The sequence below is a fragment of the Sebastes umbrosus genome, chromosome 21, assembly GCF_015220745.1.
Source record: "Sebastes umbrosus isolate fSebUmb1 chromosome 21, fSebUmb1.pri, whole genome shotgun sequence".
In the NCBI taxonomy this organism is placed as follows: domain Eukaryota; kingdom Metazoa; phylum Chordata; class Actinopteri; order Perciformes; family Sebastidae; genus Sebastes; species Sebastes umbrosus.
Window position 1 is genome coordinate 15,245,984 of NC_051289.1, and position 21,152 is coordinate 15,267,135.

Sequence of the window (21,152 nt, forward strand, 5' to 3'; positions counted from 1 at the left end):
ATCTTTCATGTGAATACATGATAAAACCTACAATTGGGTGTAATAGGCCCCTATTGAGCAAAATCTATGGTGCTTCTAGCGACAGATAACGCCTATTTAATGGCCTGATAACAGTCCAATTGGCTATTTTTTATAGGTTAATCTCTGAAAGTTAAATAGTAAAAACTGAATCGAACAATACCACAAAAGTTTTAACACTTTAGACAGTTAATATGTGAAATCTTTGATGGTCAATATCTCTGAGCTACACTGCTCCATGGTTACAATGTACCCACATCCATGCGTGTTTGCACACACATTTCTTTCCACTCGCACCTGAATTTGCCAACGAGCAGATTCACTGTGACAGTGCACGTCAATCATCTCATTTTGGGAGCGCCTGTCAATCATCTCCTTCCCTCCAATCACCGGAAGCCACAGGGAGCTTTCCCCATCTGCCACTTCAGGTGTGGAACACCAGCCAGACGCAACCAGTCAATAGAGCTGTTTGGCACTCCAGTCCCTCGCTGCGGCCTAATTGCCGGTGCAACCCTCAAATATGTCCTACACTTCCCCAATTCTTGTGAACCCCCCCCACCCCCCCAACTAAGCAATCCCCATTCCATACTCAAGATGGGTATTTACATGCCCCACACCGCGGAGAGCAAACAAGCTCATTTAAAAGTTCACATGCTAATGTGTGACATTTAATCCAAACTTTACACGGGGAAAAGGACACGCAACAATAGATTTTGATTCCTTTCTTGTCCGTGAATCTCATCATCTTTCGCCTTCCATATTTATGAGTCGCAAAAGGCGGGACACCTTAGAGGGGAGTGAGGGGAAGGGACGGGGAGTTTACTATTTGGAAATTGGACTGGTTAGTGATATTTGCACTCTATGTTGATATTGTTGATATGCACAAATTACTCACTGTTCTTCTTATTTGAAGCCACGTGGCAGAAATCCACTAAAAAGTAGCCTACTTTGCATGTAGCCTTTGTGGTATTTAATTATTACCACAATCTTATCCTTTTATTATCAACTTTGAATGTCTGCAGGCTCATTTTCAGCTGGCGAGTGTCGCTTTCACCATCTGACGTGACAACTGTCTGCAGTATCAGCTGTGGCTAATTAATGTAGTTAATCCCATGAGTTGGCCAAACCGCAAAGTGAAACTCTTAGCAGTCGTCTGGTAAATGTACTCTGAAAGGCAGTGTCTGCACGCTCGGCCTAAGACAATTTCCTAGAGATACACCACTCTGGATCGTTTGATATTTCAGAGTGGAAAGAATGGAAAGTGGAAAAAAACAGAAAGGCAGCCAAAGGGGTTGCGGTTGGGAAGAGTCGTGTGTGCGTGTGTGTGCGTGTGTGTGTGTGCGTGTGTGTTTGTCTCCGGCTGAATTTTTGGTTTCACTGGCTAACAGCCACATGCACTGCATATTATATTCCTATGCAGATTTGTGTTTAATCACATTTTATTTTAAAGTGTTGAGTATCAGGGCTTATTTTGTTTTTGAAATCCTCACTCCTGGGTCACGTCAATGATCACTTGCAGTAGGTATAGAGAGGCAAAGTTCCTCCCTTCCGGTGGACCCTATGGGACCTTATTTCAGAAACAAATATGTCCTGTAGTCAACGGCAAGAGACAAATATTTTTTTGATCCCATTTGATTTGGGCCATGAATCACACATGTGATGTTTGTCAATTTAAAAGATAAGTTTGCAAGTCAAGAAAGTAACAGTTTGTCGTAGAGTTGTCGTAGTATCATCTAGTTTTGTCTCAAACCGCTCAATGAACTACATCTCTCGTCTCAAACTTAGCTATGTTCCACGCACAAATGAAACGTCAGCTTACCTGATCTGTTTTATCCAGCAACTCCTGGTCTTTTTATCAGCCGGGAAGCGAAAGAACGAGCAAGACCTGTTGCTGATGTGGGTGCATCCCAGTACGAAACACACATTCATCGTAGATTCAGCGAGAGAGACGTGGCATAATTCAAACGGGATCAAAACAAATATTTGTCTCTTGCTGTTGACTACTGCTCATATTTATTCCAAAATAAGGTCCCATGGTGGTCCACCAGAAGGGGTGGGACTTCGCCTCTCTATTGCTGTTGTATACATTTTATTTTGTAATTTATTTCCCCCTTGGATATGTTCAAAGCAAAAAGATAAGATCAAACTACTCTGATCCCCATGGGGAAACTGGGCCTTATGAGGCCAGATGATGAATTTCCATTGCATTTATAATTTATATTGGACCGTGGTGTGGTCAAGCTGAAGGTGAGAGAGGAATCTAAACCACACTACACAACTAAATGAATGTAAGGACAGTGACACACATGAATGCAGTGTGTTGTGTTTTTTTCCGTACCTCAGAGAGAAGCATCTCCTCCTTCTGGTGAGACTCTGACAGCTTCCTGTTCTGTCGCTCCACCTGCTTCCTGCTGACCTCCAACTACAGAGAGACAGAGAGTGTGTGATGGGGAAACGGCTCAATAATAATAATGATAATAATAATAATGATAAGAAAAACTGTCCTGAATTTGATATACTGTATGTTTTTGTCACATTTCATGCACTTGAGGTTCAAAAAGTGGAACAAAAACAAATGGAAGTTAATGAAACAGCAATGGGTCAAATGAACAGAAAGAAACAAAGAAACAGATGGACCTACGGTGTGATTTTTTGTGAGTGCCAAGGTTCTTTCTCTCTCTTTCTGTCTCTCTCTCTCTCTCTCTCTCTCTCTCTCAAACACACACACTTGCACGCACCCACACAGATCGACCAGGACAGGCCAGGGATGAGCACACCCCATCTGATCTGTGGCCCGTTCATTCATTAGACCCATGCTCTCCCCTATTGATTTCAGCTTAAATAATGAGAAAGCTTATCCAAAAATCTTTAGCATTTGGGCTCCAACTTAAGGGAATCGATGGGGCCATTTCCCATTTTGAACAGCACATACGCAGGGGTTTTATGTACGGCGAACGGGACAAATCCAGATGCTGATAAATCAATAGGCCTTTTTGTCGATGGACAGGCATGCTTGCACGCACACATGCATGCATAACATGGACACACATGGCTGATAAATGGTATTTTTGAGGCAATTAAAGTGAGCTGTAAACATATGAAGGCCAATCAATTGGCCAGTGAGGTCTATTATCAAGGCTTTAACACTGATTTAGAAGGGGCTTTAAGGAGCGAGCAGCTTTAAGTGTGCCACAGTCACTTATGCAGATCAGCAGCAGCTAGAGACCTGCACAGATCAGTGGTGCACTGTGCTAAGCCGCTCGCGCAACAAGATAGTATACATGTCACCGCTACAGAGCCTCAAAACTGCTGCATAGGGGGAAAGGTGTGAGGGAAGAAAATGTGCTTCTAAGGGACTTTAAAAGCCCTTTTTTTCTTTATTGGCATATATTTTGGGCTGTCAAAGTCAACGCGTTAACGCAAATTAGTTTTAACGCCACTAATTCCTTTAACACATAAATGCAAGTTGCAGTTTTTAGGTTGTAGCAGGCTCAGCTTTAAAACTACAGTGCATATGGAATGGTATCTTATGAAACTACAAAATCTAAAGAATCCATTGGTACCAATCTTGTCGAGAAGGAGGCTAAATAACGCTCCATATTTTGGCGAGGAAAAACTGGCATGGCCAAGGGCTCCCTTGACCTCTGACCTCAAGATATGTGAATGAAAATAGGTTTTCTATGGGTACCCACGAGTCTCCCCTTTACAGAGATGCCCACTTTATGATAATCACATGCAGTTTGGGGCAAGTCATAGTCAAGTCAACTCACTGACACACTGACAGCTGTTGTTGCATGTTGGGCTTGAGTTTGCCATGTTATGATTTGAGCATATTTCTTATGCACTTTCACCTGTGAGGGTTTCTGGACAATATTGTCATTCTTTTGTGTTGTTAATTGATTTCCAATAATAAATATATACATACATTTGCATAAAGCAGCATATTTGCCCACTCCCATGTTCATAAGAGTTTTAAATACCTAACAAATCTCTCTTTAAGGTACATTTTGAACAGATAAAAAATGTGTGATTAATTTGCGATTAATCGCGATTAACTATGGACAATCATGTGATTAAATATTTTAATCGATTGACATCCCTACTTATATCCAAAAGTTTCTAATATTCAACCAAACCTGATATAGAAAAAAACACTTTTAGCCAATATTGCAGCAAAATATCTATAAAATCAAATCTTTGTAAACAAACAACGTGGTCAGACATGGTGCCAAAAATGAACTCCCTCTCAGCCATAGGCATTGTTGAATTGTATGATTTATTCTCTCCGTACTTCATTTTTTTCTTAAATTGCAGTTTGCATCTAGGTGAAATAATGAGAGGGGAGGGGAGGAGGTGCACGGTGGACAATTCTATTTTAGAAAGGGGTAGACAAGCTTGTTAGGAGGGAAAACGAATACATCAGTGCTGTCCAGCCTCCAGGCTTTCCCCCCCACTGCTTCCACTTTGCTAAAGGTGAGACGCGTGTGTTAGCAAAGCTAACCTACAGACAACATTTCCCTGAGGTAATTGGTTCCGCATTAATATTCATTTGATTCTGTATTCGGCGGCTACATCGAACCTCTCTGCTTTGATGCTCTGTGCCTAGGTCCCCTCGCCCGCCACACAATGTTAACCCTGTAACTATGAGTTCAGATAAACACAGCGCACTTTTTGTGCTTCTTTCTGAAATACTACAGTGATATAACTAAAAAGCCCTCCTCCCCTTCATAGTGTGTTACTTTTGTCTCTGGTTTCTCTCACTTTGACTCGTACAACGTGTCTTTTCATACCACTGTTTCTAGTCTGATCTGGTGCGTGTGCATGTGTGCTGCTGAGGCATGACATTTCAATTGTGCGTCCAATCAAATTGGCAGAGAGGCAGTAAGGAAGGTTGGGGAGTGATGAAGGGTGCGGGGGTGTTCCGAGGGTTGCCGACCAACCGTTACCATGGTGAACCACTTCTGTCAAAACCACCAAGGTCACAACTGCTGACCTGCCGTGTTATGGGACTTCTGAATAGCAAACTGTATACGGACATGAGAATTTATCTTTGTTCTTTGTTCTTTACACACTTCACCCCTTGTTTTCTGCGTTGCTTTTTTTTCTTTCTTTCGTTCTTTCTCTGATCATCTTTGTTTATCTCTCTCTCTTTTTCTGTTTTTCTTTCTCTCTCTCTGCGTATCACCACATTTCTTTCATATGGCCCTTCTCTCTTTCTTTCATATTTAAGACTGACTAATTGTACCATTATGAGGCCTGTGGTGTTGCTGAATACATTATGTATGGCCTGTGCTGGCAGTGAGTCTGAACACGGCCTGTTTTGAGTCATTATAATTCCGTTTGCCAACACACAGCCATTGTGCTAGTCTGGGGTTAGGGGAGATGGTATGATAAAATATTGAGGGCGAGCAAGGCAGCTGCAGATGCTAGCTGTCATGTGTGAGCGAATGAATGTTATGACAAGCATGTTTAAACATTCATGCGGGGAGGAGAGTTTAGGAGGGCTTTTCATTAACACCAATATGTCTTCGTCTCCCCGGCGCAGACGCTGCTGGTGTTAGCATGACAACAACAGGGAGGAGAGGAATTAACATCTTGAGAGGAAACTGTCACACGTACAGAGAGGTAGAAAAACAAGCGGGCGCACACAAAACATACGCATTTCTACATTGGCTGAGGACTCTGAGTACTGCCGCGCATCGAACATGAAAAAAGTGAAATTGACACTCTACTTTCAAACTCTTAACAGACAGCGAGAGACAACACTCTCTTGTTTACCAGAACAACTATCTGAAAGTGTAACGCCGTGTTCTGAGCTGATCAAATAGCTCACAGTAGAACTGAGCAACGCATTCAAATAGGAAGAAACGGGAGTGCAGTGGGTTCTCACATCAACCACAACAATGACATAATAGAAATGATTTTTCAAAAGGGAAGAATAAGGATGTGGGAGGTTTCTAGGCCAAACTTACATCACCCACCACGCTGTTTGGCTGTCAAGAGATTTGACCTGGTAGCAACGGCGCAATCTCTTGACAGTTTCTGGAGACTGGAGAGAAGAGGAGCTATTTGTGGCATTTGTTGGGAGCAGAGCAATGGCCAATCTGTTTGCATAACCTTGACAAAGATAAAGAGACGCTTTAACAGCGCTGTGGTAAATGGGTGAACACTGTCCATGTGAGAAAAAAAAAACTTTTAATCTCTTACCTAAGTCTTATTAACATATCCGAGGTATCTGTGTAGTGTAACAGAGCTCAACATCATTATTCTGGTACTGTGGCATGTTATTATGGAAGAGGTATACACATTTTAGCTCACTAAAACTCCATCAAATGGAGTGCAAAATCAATACCTATGCTGATGATCTCCTGAAGTCAAATCGTGGCGAAAAAGGAGCATCAAGCATTCTCAACATAAGTGGCTTTGACTTGCAAAACGTGTTTGCATAACATGAGCTTTGGATAATGTCATAAATGGCTTTAAACGCTGCAAGGTGCATTAACAATACGCGCAGTCATCGCTTTTTACCCACACCTTGACGCAAACATTTTTGAATTAATCTACTGGTCAAGCAATTCCATTTTGATATTCAAATTTGGGCGTGTACGCGTGCCAGTGTGTGCGTGCCAGTGTGTGCACGCTCGTGCAAGACTGATCTAATCAGTCTTAAATCAGTTAATAAGCCAAGGACACAGAGGAGATGACTCAGCTGATGTGAGCACGAGCTAATATTAGCATCTCGCCCCCCCGTTTTCGAGACCTGCGCCGCACAGAGTAGCATCCAGTGTTTGGTCTTCCCATTACAAAAGTGCAGGCTTTGGACGTTAAGCCCCGCAGTTTAGCTCGCCACGGTGAATTCCATTAGCACATTAGCGAAGGTGCCGTGACCTAATGCTAATGTTGGGCGCATTGGCCTTTAATACCTTAGTCGTTTTTTTTTTTTTAAAACACCGTAATCAATTTTGAGAGTAAACTGTTCTAAAAGAGAAAAACCAAGGGTAACCAAAACACATGACAAATAAATTGATGACATTGTGTTTTAATTGTAGCTCTCCCACTGTCAGCCATACAAAACCAAACCAGAGGAGCAAAACTAATTATCATTTATAAACTCCACGTGATAAACTGCAGGCCTAAATGTGGCAAACGCAGGTGCACAAGCACGTGCCACAGAGGCAAACAGATACAAACATGAACACCCAATAAATACAAGTGTGCACACAGAAACTATTAATTAAAAGCCAGAGCGTGGAGTTGACTCGGGGTAGGCGGTGCATTTGCGACACCACAAATCTAGGAGACTTCCTGTAAGACATAAATCTGTTGTGTTCTCCCTCTCTCTCTCTGTTGCATAGGCACAACAAAGACAGTCTTGTCTGGGTGTCTCCCTCCCTCTTCACTCTCCTCGCCATTCATTAGAAGCACAAGGAGCTGTGGTCAAGTTCAAAGGAAATCTACATTCTCTCTCTCTTTCACTCAGTCACTCATTCATTCCCTCTCTGTCTTCTTCTTTCTGGTTTGCTCTCGCTTGTACTCTCTCTCTCTTTCTGTCCCTCTCCAAGTCTCTCTCTCTCCCTCTCCTCTCTAAACACTGTCTCTTCCACACGGCCCGGATAATGAGTGGCGAAGCTAAACGAGAGGAAACACGGCTCACTATTAGGATGGGAACGCTGACTGAAGGTTTTAAATAAACGGAGAGAACTCGGGGCCAAATTGTATTTCCAAGGACATAAACTAATGGAACAGGCAGACATTCCCTGAACAAATACACACTCTGTTTAAACTACTATAATAGTTGTAAAAATATACAATGTCCATGTGGATCTAACTGAGACACAGACTGGCAGAAGGCAGACAGAATAAAATGCATTTATCCTCACATATGCATGTAGAAAACCGCTGTTTACAAGAATTCAATACCACTTATTGCCTCGGTGTGAAAAGCCTATTACCTCGCATTCAAAAGCAGAACAATAAGGACATGAGAAAAACATAAATGCTTGTCTCTGTCATTGAAAACTAATTAGGCAAATGTGTTTTCTTAAGTGTCTCCGATATGCTCTCAGGCATAGAAATCCACACCCACGTATAAACACACAGAGGAGCCTCACTCTATGAGGTTAATTGGGTTATCTAGGCTGATTAGCATAACTAATTAGGATGCTTGTTAACGGATAAGAATTATTTATTCAATTAGCGCTCTGTGTGTGTGTGTACGTATGAAGCTGTGCATGTGTACAGATCCCCCCTTCAACGCTGGCACAAGTTCAAATGAAAATGAAGCAAAGTTAAGTAGGCATGAAGTGAGACCTGCTTGTGTGTGTGTGTGTGTGTGTGTGTTCATTTATCTATTCCACACACAGATGCTCACCATCAGGTGCCAGACACCCCACACCCTTTCACCCCCATGCCAACACACACAGAGCAAGCATGCCATGTTGTAGCTCTTAAATCCCTAATCATCATCATTAGGCGTCTGTTTAGCATAATTAGCATTGTTAAGCAGATGAGCTGAGCCGAGTCAGGCTGTGCCAGTCACAGCGGATGACATATGTCACCCTCCCGGCACCTTTCCAGGCTGCTGAAGAGGCTACTTGTGCCCATCAGGTGGGTTTATTATGGCACATTTGCATGCTTTCACTGATTGCTGATGGATAATGTAGCAGCTGATGTTCGCGCCGCATTCTGACGCAACATGTGTGAAAATGTTCAAAGGGGTGATTTCATTTTTTTTTTTGAGGGCAAACAGCTCGTAAAAAAGTGACACAGCTCTCGCAGTTATATCAGTTAATGGAACAACACGGAGCTCATTTCGCCAATTTATTCATTCGGTGTTTGCAAACGCAGACGCTGCCTTTTGTTTGTGATGCTTAACGCGCGCTTCGAGCCGACAGTAAACACGAAAAAAGCAAATCAACAACACTCCTCTAGTCGTCGGCTCACGAGTGAAAACTCACAAACACACTCTCCAACACTCACAAATAACCAGAGAGGGAAAATGAAAGAGAGAGAAAGAGAGAGGGAGCGCTACATTTACTGAAATTAAACATTTTCTCATCAGCCTGAGGGTGCAGCAGGCCCACTAATGTATTATTCATCCCCACTTCACAAAGGAACATTAATCAATTATGAAGATATGAGGATCTTAAAGTATAGAGGAGAGACGAAGAGCGGCCCGCTCGTATTAATATGCGGCCGCAATCGTGTGCTGCCCCCCCTAACCCCCCACCCCCTTGCTCCTCAAATCAATATTTTGCAGATTAATTTGGAGCGGTTGTGGCGAGATGGCAGGATGGAAGGAAGGAGGGAATGTGGGGGTGGAGGAGAGGAGAGAGTGTCTGAGGTCTGAATTAAGGTGAAGTGTTTTGTCGTTTTTGTGTTTTTTCTTTTTTTACAAGTGCGCGTACATGCATGCGTGCTGTCTTCTGCTGGAAGTAGAAATACTAAAACAGCTCAATTAAGAAAAACTACATCATAAAAAATGTGAATAAAAGTTGACACTATATTAGGGCCTGAAGACAAAAATGTACAAATGGAAGTTCAAAAGAGGAGAGGCTATTTTAAACATGCAAATTAGATTTTTAATTGAACGATTCGAGTCATCTTTTAATTTGCGGATGAAGGTGTGTAACTGTGTGATATTTCGACTTGAGTTTGTGATGAGGAAAAAAGCATCAATTCAATAATTGAAATGAGGGAACACAATGAAGAGGTTTGATGGTTAGATACAATACTTAGTACTTTTATAAACTCACCTCAGAATTCAGAATAGCCGCCTTCTCAGCCCACTTTTTAACAGCTTGAGCATGGGCCTCCACAACGCCCCTCTTCCACTCTTCCTCCCTCTTCTTCTCCTCCGCCACTCTCTTCACCCTCTCCTCCTCCCTCTTCTGTTGCTCCTGCCTCCTCCACTCCTCTGCTTTCTGATGCTCCTTTTCACATTTGCGTCTCAGTTCGTCTTCTCTTTGCCTCCATTCCTCCTCTTTCCTCTTCAGCTCCTCCTGAAGCTCCCTCGCCCTCACACTCAGCTTGGAGAGCTAAAAAAGTCAGACAGGAAAAAAAAAAGGCAGGCAGTCACATCTCACATCTGTAAAACAAATGAAGTACCAGTTACTTAATCTCAAAACTAATCTGAAACACCAAGAGGCCCAGTGCAAGGCAGCATCCTGTAAGAAAGCTAAGTGTTGTGTTTACTTACATACACATACATACTTACATATTGGCATGGGAAACACACGTTTACATTACCAAAGCAAATGTGAACTAAAAACTAAATTTTGCCCTCTCTCTAGTTTCCATGGTGGTGAGGAGGTCGTGTTGCTCAGCCTCTATTTGTTTGGCGACGCCTGGAAGGTGCTTGACATCCTCCTGGATCCACCCCTTCATACATGTTCACATTATATGTATCATTTTTTTTACATACGGATTGTCTATGTTGTATTTTCATTATGTAGTTACTCTGTGCACGCGACATCTATAGTCCGTACCGGAAGAGGGATCCCTCCTCTGTTGCTCTTCCTGAGGTTTCTTTGTGAATTGAGGAATGAAATTTGTGATTTGTGATAATGGGCTATAAAATGGACTTAAAAGTAGTACACATGTGAAAACAGGAATCCTAAATCATCCAAATATTTACTATAAGTACTGCACTTAAGTATAATTTTGAGGTACTTGTGCTTAACTTAGTATTTCCATTTTATGCTGCTTTATACCTACATACTACTCCACTACATTTATTTTACAAATGTACTTGCTAGTTATTTTTCAGGTCAAAATTTTGCATAAAAACATTATGCGTTTATAATAAATATAATATAATAACATATCAGTCATATGGGTAATTTTACTGTAGAATAAGTACTTTTACTTTTGATACTTTATAGTATATTTTGCTGATAATATTTATTTACATAACTTTTACTTAAATATGATTTTAAATGCACTACTCAAATACAACACTTGTAATGGAGTATTTTTTTACGTTGGTGTACTAGCTTTTTTACTAAGTAAAAGTACCAATACAACAACGTAAGTATCTGAATACGCATGCACGTGAGTCTCTACCCACCTGAGCGCGTGTGTCAGCTCCCTCTTGTTGCAGCAGCTCAACGTTAGCCTGCAGTTTGGTGATGCAGACGTCTTTCTCAGCGATCTCCTTCATGTTGTCTTTCTGGATCCGCTGCAGACACGAGAGCTCGCTCTGCAGGTGCACCAGCCTCTCGCTACTTTCCAGCACCTGTGTTGCACTCTGGGCCACGAAGGAGTTTAAACGTTAAAGGTTCTTTCAAAAGGAAGACATTTATTTTCAGTGAGTGTGACTAACTATCTTTGTGTGTGTGTGTGTGTTTCAGAAATGTTGTCGATTACTTCTTCACAAATGTAATAATCTTAAACTATCTAAAAAAAAAAATGTATATAAATTGTTAATATCTCATTTTAAAGAGAATAGAATTATGGAAGATTGTCATATAATTTATTAAAATATTTATATTTAGTCACTCTCAAGTAAAACAACAGTTTATGTCTTAAACTAGGCTCATGTTTATTAGTTATTTATGAGGTCAGACTGTACAGAGGAGACCCAGGGTCAAGCAGAGGATGATGGTATGTGTTATGTAAATGACACACTGCAACCATGTTAGTAATTCACATATCATTACAGATGAAAACCTTCTACACTGACAAATTCAAAGGAAATACATGTATACAGTTTGTTTTAATTGGGCCTCATAAAGTAGGTGTCAGATTCTGGGAATGTATTCAGTTACAGTATACAAGAGAAACTGGCTTATTGCTAACAAACAAAGATGCAATCATCTTTATTAAGGCTGTGTGTGTGTGAGAGTCTCTGCCAACAGATCTCTCCGCGCATCTGCATTGCAGACGTACCAGTTAAACGGAAACACCAGCAGAATGAAAAGCTTTATCAACATTTGTTGAAAAGATGATTAACAGAACAAGCTCCAGTTACTCCGCTTGCTTCTCTTATGCTCTGCAATCACACAAACCACTAATTAGCGGCAGTGCAAATTAATGAGTCAACTCACAAGCAGCATAAACAAACAGTAACCAGCCAACACACACATAAACAACCAACAAGCCCCGGGTTTACCACAAGCACAAATATGTGTGTGCGTGCATGTGTGTGTTCATTTCTGCAAGCCTGTGTGTATTTACGTGCGCCTTAACCGTAAGCCACAGAAGACAGTAAAACAGCAGTGGGTATAATTTAGTGACACCCTGTAAGGAGGTGTGGGAAGGCCGTAAAAAACTCTCCCTTTTAATCCCGGCCGGCGACGCCATGTTTGTTACCCAGGGCTCTGAGATATGCCGGTAATTCATCACACACGCCTCGGCTTCCTGTTAAACCTGGCTGCACATGGAGCGCTCCCAGCACAGCTGCCAAACCAATATCGTAAAAAAAAAAAGAAAGACTTCTCCTCCTCTCAGACAGGCTTCTAAACAATAACAAGCACGCTGCAAAAAAAAAAAAAAATCACCTTAACAAGTCATGTAATTGTGTAGGCAGTCTAAGAACTGTGGGGGGGGAAAAAAATCTGCTGAAATGATAAGATGTAGTTTCTTTGTTTACATTGCAGGCTTACTTATTTTAGGAACAACAGTATGTAGGTGTATGCAATGTACTGTATTCAATTAAATTAGAGAAACAGAGGAACGATTTCTTAACCAATAGGCAGAGGTTTAAAAGGCTGGACAACATCCTGATGACATTTTTTTGTGGTGTAATCCTGAAGTTCATCCTTTATAATAAGCTCAATTCAGGACAAGTCAAGTTGATTACCTTTTGCTTCTGCTGGAGATTCTCTCCGAGCTCCTTCTCCAGATCGCAGATGACCATGTCCTTGGTTTGCAACTGGATTTTCAGGTCTTCTAACTCCGATGCAATCTGGACCAAGGAACCAGTACTAAAGCAGAAAGACAGAGAGAAAAGAAGGGAGAGGATGATACATGACAAAGAATTACAAGAAAAGCAGGTGAAATTATAGCATCACTGCACAGGTAATACTATAAAAGTTGCTGATATATTCACAGATACAATTTCCAGTATATGTATTGGATATGTTAAGAATGTGATCTTAATTGCAGAACTGAAAGCCTAAGTATCATAATATGATCTGAACACAGCATATGGCCATGTATATCATTGTTTTCAAGGCCAGTCTTGTTACTGGTTTGCTGTAATAAAATGACAATCCACACTGAAACCTTGATGGTTAATTAAGATGTTTGATTAATTAATGTAAAGCTCTCTAACGTGAAATAATAAATAAATAATCTGCTATGTGAACAGCATGCAGTGTGTATCCAGTGTAATATGTGATTCATGAAAAAAAATCTAATTCAAAAGCAGTAAAGAGATGCTGAGCCTGGTGAAATTTGTGCTAGGTGACAGCAACTGGAGCTGATATGCGTCTGTGTGTGTGTGTGTGTGTGTGTGTGTGTGTGTGTGTGTGTTTCCCAGCGGTGAGAATATGTTAACTCTGCCCAGACACCTTCTGAGTCACCAGTGACAGCTGTCACACACCCAAGATGGAAGGAGAGGAAAAAAAGAAAAAGAAAACACATCACACGGCGCTGTGCGGTACTCTTCACAAACACACAGTGCACGTGCAGGCAAACACACACTCACACACACACACACACACAATTTCATATGTACCAGCCTCATGAGAGGAGTTATTCTGATGAAACTTTGCGCAGATTAAAAATGTTAAACTCACATTTGATCAAGCGTGTCTACACGTTCGCACCAAGCAGGGAAGGAAAGGCAAGATTTGACAAAAGTGACATGTGAGTGGATCGAGAGCGCTGAGAGTTAAATCTTTCACTTCAGGAAAAAAAAAAAAGACTTTTCAGTCAAATGGAGTAAAAGCCACAGAGGAGAGTGAACAAACTGTCTTTAGATTATAGTCGGTTTCTGTGTCTAGAGGAGAATGGGAACTTGATTTTTTTTTTTATTCCACTCTAACTACAGAGTTCCTTTGTTATGAATTATCACTTTGCTGAGCATTTCACTAAGAAAATCTGTTTAAAAAAAGAACGTACAAAAAACGTGTGTACTCCAGGAGCCTTTATAGGTGAATAAATGTGTAGACAAAGACAATCTTCCCCTAAATATATGCACAAATATCAATCCTCAACTTTTACAAAAGGATAAAACCTTCTACAGTTGCATTATAACGTGATTTTTCGTATTATTTTAGGGCCCTTTTAGATGGAGTGGAAAAAGCTTGGTCTGTTTATTAGCATTTTCAAAACTTATTTCCCTGTCGGTTCGGTGGAAAAACACTTAAATCACCCCAAATTTAGGAGAGATTCTTTAGAGACGAATGGCCTGAAATGGGAACAAGTTGAAAATCGAAAAGAGGGTTTTGAATGAAAAATAACTGCAGCCAATTTCATCCTTATTTCCACCTGCACAGTGGGTTTAGAGTGCTGTGTGTACGAGTGTGTACATGTGTGCTACAGAAAACACTCGCTAGCTGAGATAAGGAACATCATTTTGTTTTCGCCAAGTATTCTTTTTAAAAAACGCACAAATGCACCAAGCTAATATGTAGTCAACAATGATTAAAAAATAGAAGAAAATAAGAATACATTGTATTACTTAATGGTACATAAGGTTCTATTTTCTAGTAGAGGTCGTATTTTATAGTGTTTGGCTTCTTTTTGGGAAGATAAATATGTAAACATGCAACACATTCTGACCTGCAACAAGTCAAAATGCAAATTTATTCATGCCATCCGATGTGTGCGTGCATGTGCGTGCACATTAGCTCACGATTATGCATGTAACAAATGAGGCTATATGATTTACTATATTGTTCTATACAATAAAGCAGTTGTGCTAAACAAATGACACAATGTCAAACCAACTGATGAACAGGGAATTCCTATTTAGAGCCCTAAGTGTTGTTATGATTACTGCGTGGACAGAGAGAGCAGGGCGAGTGAATGTGACGAGTGTGTGTGTGTGTGTGTGTGTGTGTGCATGTCACCGTGAGTGTGTGTGATATTAAAGCAGCCTCTCGATATCTCAAGCTGTCACTCAGGCCTATTAGGCAAGGCTAACAAAATTAGTCATGAATATGCAGTAATAACATGCAAATTGCCACTCCTTCCCCCTGCCCTGTGTGTGTGTGTGTGTGTGGGTGTGTGTTTGCCCTCAGGGCTATAGACATTGGCTCTGTAAACCCAATTCTTTCTACATCATTACAGCAACAAGACATAATTCATAAGAATAATATAAACATGCATGTAGCCTGGCATACATGCACAAGCACACACACATATGCATGCATGCACACACACATGGGACACAGGTCCTCGACGCTGCCCTCGACACATGCCAGGGCTAATATACTGCAGGTCGTTGTTAACCACTTTTATGTCGAGAAAAGCGTTTTAAGATTTCCAGTGCCACATTAAATGCTTCAAACACACACTCGCGTTTGTGCACGTGCGTACACAAACATGTAGATCGTCTGTTGCCTCCGTGTCCCCAGGGTGATGTTTGACACAGCCTGGGTGCTGCCACAGCAATTAACCTCCCTGTTAATGAGAAGAGCTCTGTCAAGCAGCCAGATGGCACCGCCTGGCACGTTGCCATGCACACACACACATTCACAGACATGCACGTATACACGTATGCGCACACACACACCGTCCTGTCTCCCCCTGCTGTACACCTAACTGTTGCTGGTTGTCAGTGCCCCTCATCCCTCCCTTAGGCACCCTCCTCTCCCTCATCACTTCTCTCCTGCATTGTCTTCTATGGCTCTCCCTCCTCTCCCTCCCTCCTCTCCCTCCCTCCATCTCTGGCAGCTGCTTATCCATGCAGCACTGCAGATGTCACAACTCACCAGCTGGGAAAACAGCAGGGGAGGAGAAGAGAGGAGAAGGTTTGAGAGGAGAGGAGAGGAGAGGAGAGGAGGAGTTTGTTGCATCTTCATATTTGACAGAGAAGCAACCAACTGGATGAAGATGTATAGGTTTATACATGATTGATTGATTGATTGATTGATTAAGGCATCAGTTGTGTGTTCAGATTTGTGACTTTTTATTACAGATTTTAGGAATTGTTTCTGCAGTCAGCTATATCATTATGAAATTTATGTATAAATCTATTTATGAGAGTGTGTGTTTGGGTAAATGTGTACGTGTGTGTGTGTGTGTGTGTGTGTGTGTGTGTGTGTGTGTGCGTGCGTGCGCGCGCGCGCGTGTGTGTGTGTGTGTGTGTGTGTGTGTGTGTGTGTGTGTGTGTGTGTGTGTTAATGAGCGTGGCACTTGGCCGGGGCACGGCCCGCTGTGTATGCCTGTCTGCATGTCCACACAGCAGCCCACCAGGCCCGCGTATTGATCAGTTAGCTTGGCCTAATAGGAGAAGAGGAGCCTGACCTGGGAAAGTCAATATGGAGAAAAAGAGACATATCCTCCTCCCCGTCCTGAGAGAGAAAGAAAGAGAGAGAGAGAGAGAGAGAGAGAGAGAGGGGAGAGATAGAGACCGAGATAGAAAGTACTGTGCATCCACTAATGTCCTTGCGAAAGAAGAAAACGGTCAGGGAAGAGTCGAGAGACTGTCGGATAAACAGCAGGACAATAGAAAAACAAGCAAAGCCATGAGGAAAATATTAATGGAACAATAATGAACCTTCGGTCTCCTAAGCTTAAATATCTTATCACTTTTGTTAACAAAGAAAAGTTTGGAGTTGAATTAGAGCAGTTACGCTGAGGGATACTGCCGGAGTGTGAAATAAGTTAAGTTCCTACCTTTCCCAAATGAGAATCAGGATATTCTGTCAAAGCTTTTCTTTTCTTTTTTTACCTAACTAACTTCCAGCATTTGACTGCTTTTGGCAAAGGAAAACAGCACTCAAGTTAACTCAAGTGTAAAAAACTCTGCAGGAGATTATACTAAGGGAAAATAATTAATAAATTGGAGGGAGATGGGAAATAAAAAAACTGACACCCACTCACACATCAATACATCGATAGATCAATGTGTGTGTGAGTGTGTGTGTGTGTGTGTGTGTGTGTGTGTGTGTTCTGTGCACCATTTCAGCAGAAATATATAAATAAAGCTGTAGATAAACAAAAAACCAGAGGAAATGGAAAAGTAGATAAAAGACTTAGGTTTCACCATGCACACGCACACACACACACACACACACACACACACACCTGGCTGAGTGATGCTACCCTGGAGGGTGGCTTCAATCTGATGTGTTTAATGTTGACGCTGGTGGCAAGAAACACACACACTCACCCACTGTTTCAACCTGCCTGTCATTTCATTTCATGAGACCTGATTTACTCATTTCATTTTTTTTTTTTATTATTATTATTATATGTGCAGCCATTTAAAACGCTCAAGGTGTGATGCAAATCCCCGCGTCTCTGACAGCGAGTACGCTGACTGAGGATCCATCACGCCCTTCAGTGCCTTTCGCGGGAACGGCAAAGAAACCCCATACAGCCGCAAACTCAGTTGTGCCACATTGTGCCAGACCACCGATTCCTGCTTCGCTCGTTGCTTTAATTGGCTGCACTGCGGGCTGTCAAACTACTGACTGGTTACCATATTTGGATGTGTTCTTAGTTTTCATATGACAGCTTCTGAAAAAACAATATTGACTGCAATATTATCCCTATGTCTGGAAATCAATTGATTTATTTCATGTAATCGCACTTAACATTACAATGTCAACTTCCGGGATGTAGTATTTGACAGAAATCTATATGTTGTCAGTCATGCTGTTCTCATACACCGTTCGTAGTTAAACCTATGAAAATGAATGCACTGTAATTTGTTTATATCCCACAAAATCATATGTAATCCACGTTATTGTTAACCAGGAAGTATATAAAGCGAGAAACGCCACGTAGGGAGGAGGTCGGGGCCCAGGAGACCGGTGTTCCTACTCCGTGTGAAACCAGAAGTCAACATTAATTTATTTGTCACGTAACTTCTGAGCTTAAGTTACGCCACTTTCTGAGTTATTTTAACCCAAACCACGATCTTTTCCTAAACCTAACTTAAGTAGTTTTTATCATATCATTTCCGTACTTAAGTTACACCACTTCCACAGTTTTTTAACCCAAACCACAATCTTTTTCTAAACCTAACTTAAGTAGTCTTTGTCACGTAATTTCCGTACTTAAGTTGCGCCACTTTCTGAGTTATTTTAACCCAAACCAGAACCTTTCTTAAACCTAACTTAAGTAGTTTTTGTCACTTAAGCTACGCCACCTCCAGTGTTATTTTATACCAAACCAAGATCTTTTCTTAAACCTAAGTAGTTTCTTTGCCTAAACCTAACAAAGTTGATCTTATCCGAAACCAAACTCACCTAAACTAAACCTAAATTGTTGCCTAAGCCTTGTGGTCTCCTGTGAAGACGAAAGTTTATTTTGAAAAGACTAGAGAGGAAATTGACACGAGCGTCACGTGTTGCTGGACATTCGTAGGAAAACACAACAAAAATGAGGAATAACTTACGAGCTGCTGTATGAGAATATGTTGAATCAGTACAAGACACCGATGGAAAGTTGGTGTGAAGAAGTCGTATTAAAGTGCATGGTGAATTGATTTCAATGTTTTATTTGCTGTATAGTTTTGACTGACAAATACAGAGTGTGCTCAGATTGACACCGGGTAACTGTAGCTTCAGCAAACGATGGGGATTACTGGAACTCAAGTCATATTAATATCAAACCTCTCCCTGGTCTGGTGAGTCCAGGTGTCTAGCTCACAATGGAAAAATCTGGAATAGGTACATATGTATGAGCAGGAAGATTTAGATTCAGAAAATGCTTCTTTCATTAGTTTTGTCGAAATGTGTGAAAACTTAAAATAAAAAATCTGTCTTTCCAGAAAGGTCTAAAGTAGAAACAGAACAAGTCTTTAGGGGCCTTGGAGCGCTGCATGGTGGGAAATATCATATGGGGATTTGCATATTGCCATGGGGACAGTGGTGTTCCAGCGACTCCCCGAGGAGCTCAACCTCCCTGAGGAGAGACAGAGTCCCTGAGGCCAACTCCGTTACCTCTCTCTACACTGGGGGACCTGTGTATGTGTGTGTGGTCGATTCATGAAGTTATTATAAAGAAGTTATTAAGAGTAAACTTTTCCTGGGGAAAAAAAAGGCCTTGTTGATGAGGAGGTAAGCTGAATAACTAGTAATCATTAGAAGTCAGCCATACAGCACGTCTGGCTATAACTAGGCTATACATACCTGTGTGGGACGTGAGCCGCAGGTCCAACAAGCTCATCCAGCAACAAAGTCCTCAGATCAGCCTCAGACACCTGGGAGAGATAGAAAATGGCATACAGATTATTTAGTCACATGTGCAGCAATGATTATTCATTTTGTTATGGAGACTATGTAATGTACAGCTTTAAGTATGGAGCCCAAATAATATAATCTATGTTATATAATGGTATAAAGGGGGGAAAATATACTCTATACTTGCTTTTCTGAAATTAAAACTTACTCTGACATACTCAAGGAGTGTTACATTTTCACACTTACACAACTTTGACTTCTATTTATTAATTAGACATTGCTCAATAGAGGAAAATATTTTTGTTAAAAGTGATTTTCTCAAGTGCTGTAAGCTGTGATGAAGTTTGACAGTGCGGATTACAGATGTGAAGTATGTCGCCCCGGACTAATTGCTTGGAATTTGTATCTTGCTGACCATGGCAACATAAAAATAGCATCATGGGAAAAAAGGAGAACAAATTAATAAAACAGTGTGCAACTGTATAAGCAATTGATGCAAGGAAAAAAAAGGCTTTCTGCTCATTTTCAAAACAGGGCCAACTGCACACAAATCACCCAAATCAAATCAAAAAGCTGACAGTATCAAATCGAGGGGAAAGAATCAAAGATAAAACTTGAAATCTGATTACTCTAATGACTTAATCATTTGGACGTCCTCTTTGGGGGATTTAAAAAAAAAAAATACATTTGACGCAAAAGTAGCAGAGGAGGTCACTTGATCTGAAAGAAGGACATTGATGTGAAGAGACAGCGTGGTACATAGATAAAAGCGTACACGCAGACACAAACGCACACAGTCTTCTGTTCATTCCCAGATACAGTACAACTCCTTGGACTCAAATAACCCTGCCATTACCCGGTGTCTCTTTGTGACTGAAGATTGGTTTGTGGAGGACGGGTGAAAAAATACGGGTCAAAATTATTGTTTGTGAGGTCAATTCATACTACATCTGTACAAAAAAAAAGAGAATATAAAGAAAGAATATAAATGAATCATCTCAAAAGAGAGGAAAACAGTTATGGTGACCCAGCTTTTTCGTTATATGGGACTAGGAGACAGGGACAAAGAGAAGAGGTATGATGAAGAGTCAGACTTACAGAAAGAGGGACGAGAGAGAGGGGGCTTGAGAGAAAGAGAGAGACCCGGTAGTACTGGTGAAATATCGGCCACTCTATCGCCGTGGTGACAGGGGTCACTCCGGGAAAAAGGAAATCAATGCCGACAGCGATGACTCACAGGTCAACACGCAGCCCCTGTGTGTGTGAGCGCGTGTGTGTGTGTTTCAATTATGCATACGCTAGTGTTAAGTATGGGTATGTGTGCAATCGTGTGTTTACCGAAATATACACACAAGAACACACAAAAAGCATCCAAAAAGAGGAGCTGGTGCGGATGGAGAGATGAGATTGAATCCAATATATGTGAAGTTAATATTTGATGCACGATGCAGGCGGACTGGCTACCTTTATGTCTGCCGAGTGAACGAGTTGCTTTTTTAGGACATCACTTTAAAATACAGGAAACAACAAACGATAAAAACACAGAGAGACTTGTTAAGTTCCTCTACCTCACTCTTGACTCCACTGTACAATCTTTTCTGAGAATGTGAAGACAATAAGTGACTTTAACGCCTTATAAATCTAACAGTATTTACGATTCAAATTATGAATTTAAAGGTCTTATTGATAACAGATGTATGTAGAGGAATATTTAAAAAAAAAAAAAATAATAAATCCACAGAGCCTTTAAAAAAAGGTGCCGTATAAAAGTATGTTTTTTTCCTGAAAAAAATGATTATGATTGTTAATTAATCATTTTAAAAATGT

The 21,152-nt window shown here is 41.1% G+C and overlaps 1 protein-coding gene across 1 annotated transcript in view; it reads right to left on the minus strand.

Annotated features, from left to right (window-relative positions):
• Positions 1–21,152, minus strand: part of LOC119480719 (trichohyalin-like) — a 109,480-nt gene that overhangs the window by 70,571 nt on the left and 17,757 nt on the right. Inside the window, exons 3-7 of the mRNA XM_037757246.1 lie at positions 19,275–19,345; positions 12,821–12,944; positions 11,087–11,266; positions 9,774–10,055; positions 2,357–2,440 (exon numbers count right to left, since the gene is read on the minus strand). Coding sequence (XP_037613174.1) covers positions 2,357–2,440; positions 9,774–10,055; positions 11,087–11,266; positions 12,821–12,944; positions 19,275–19,345 — 741 coding nt within the window. The remainder of the gene's footprint in view (positions 1–2,356; positions 2,441–9,773; positions 10,056–11,086; positions 11,267–12,820; positions 12,945–19,274; positions 19,346–21,152) is intronic.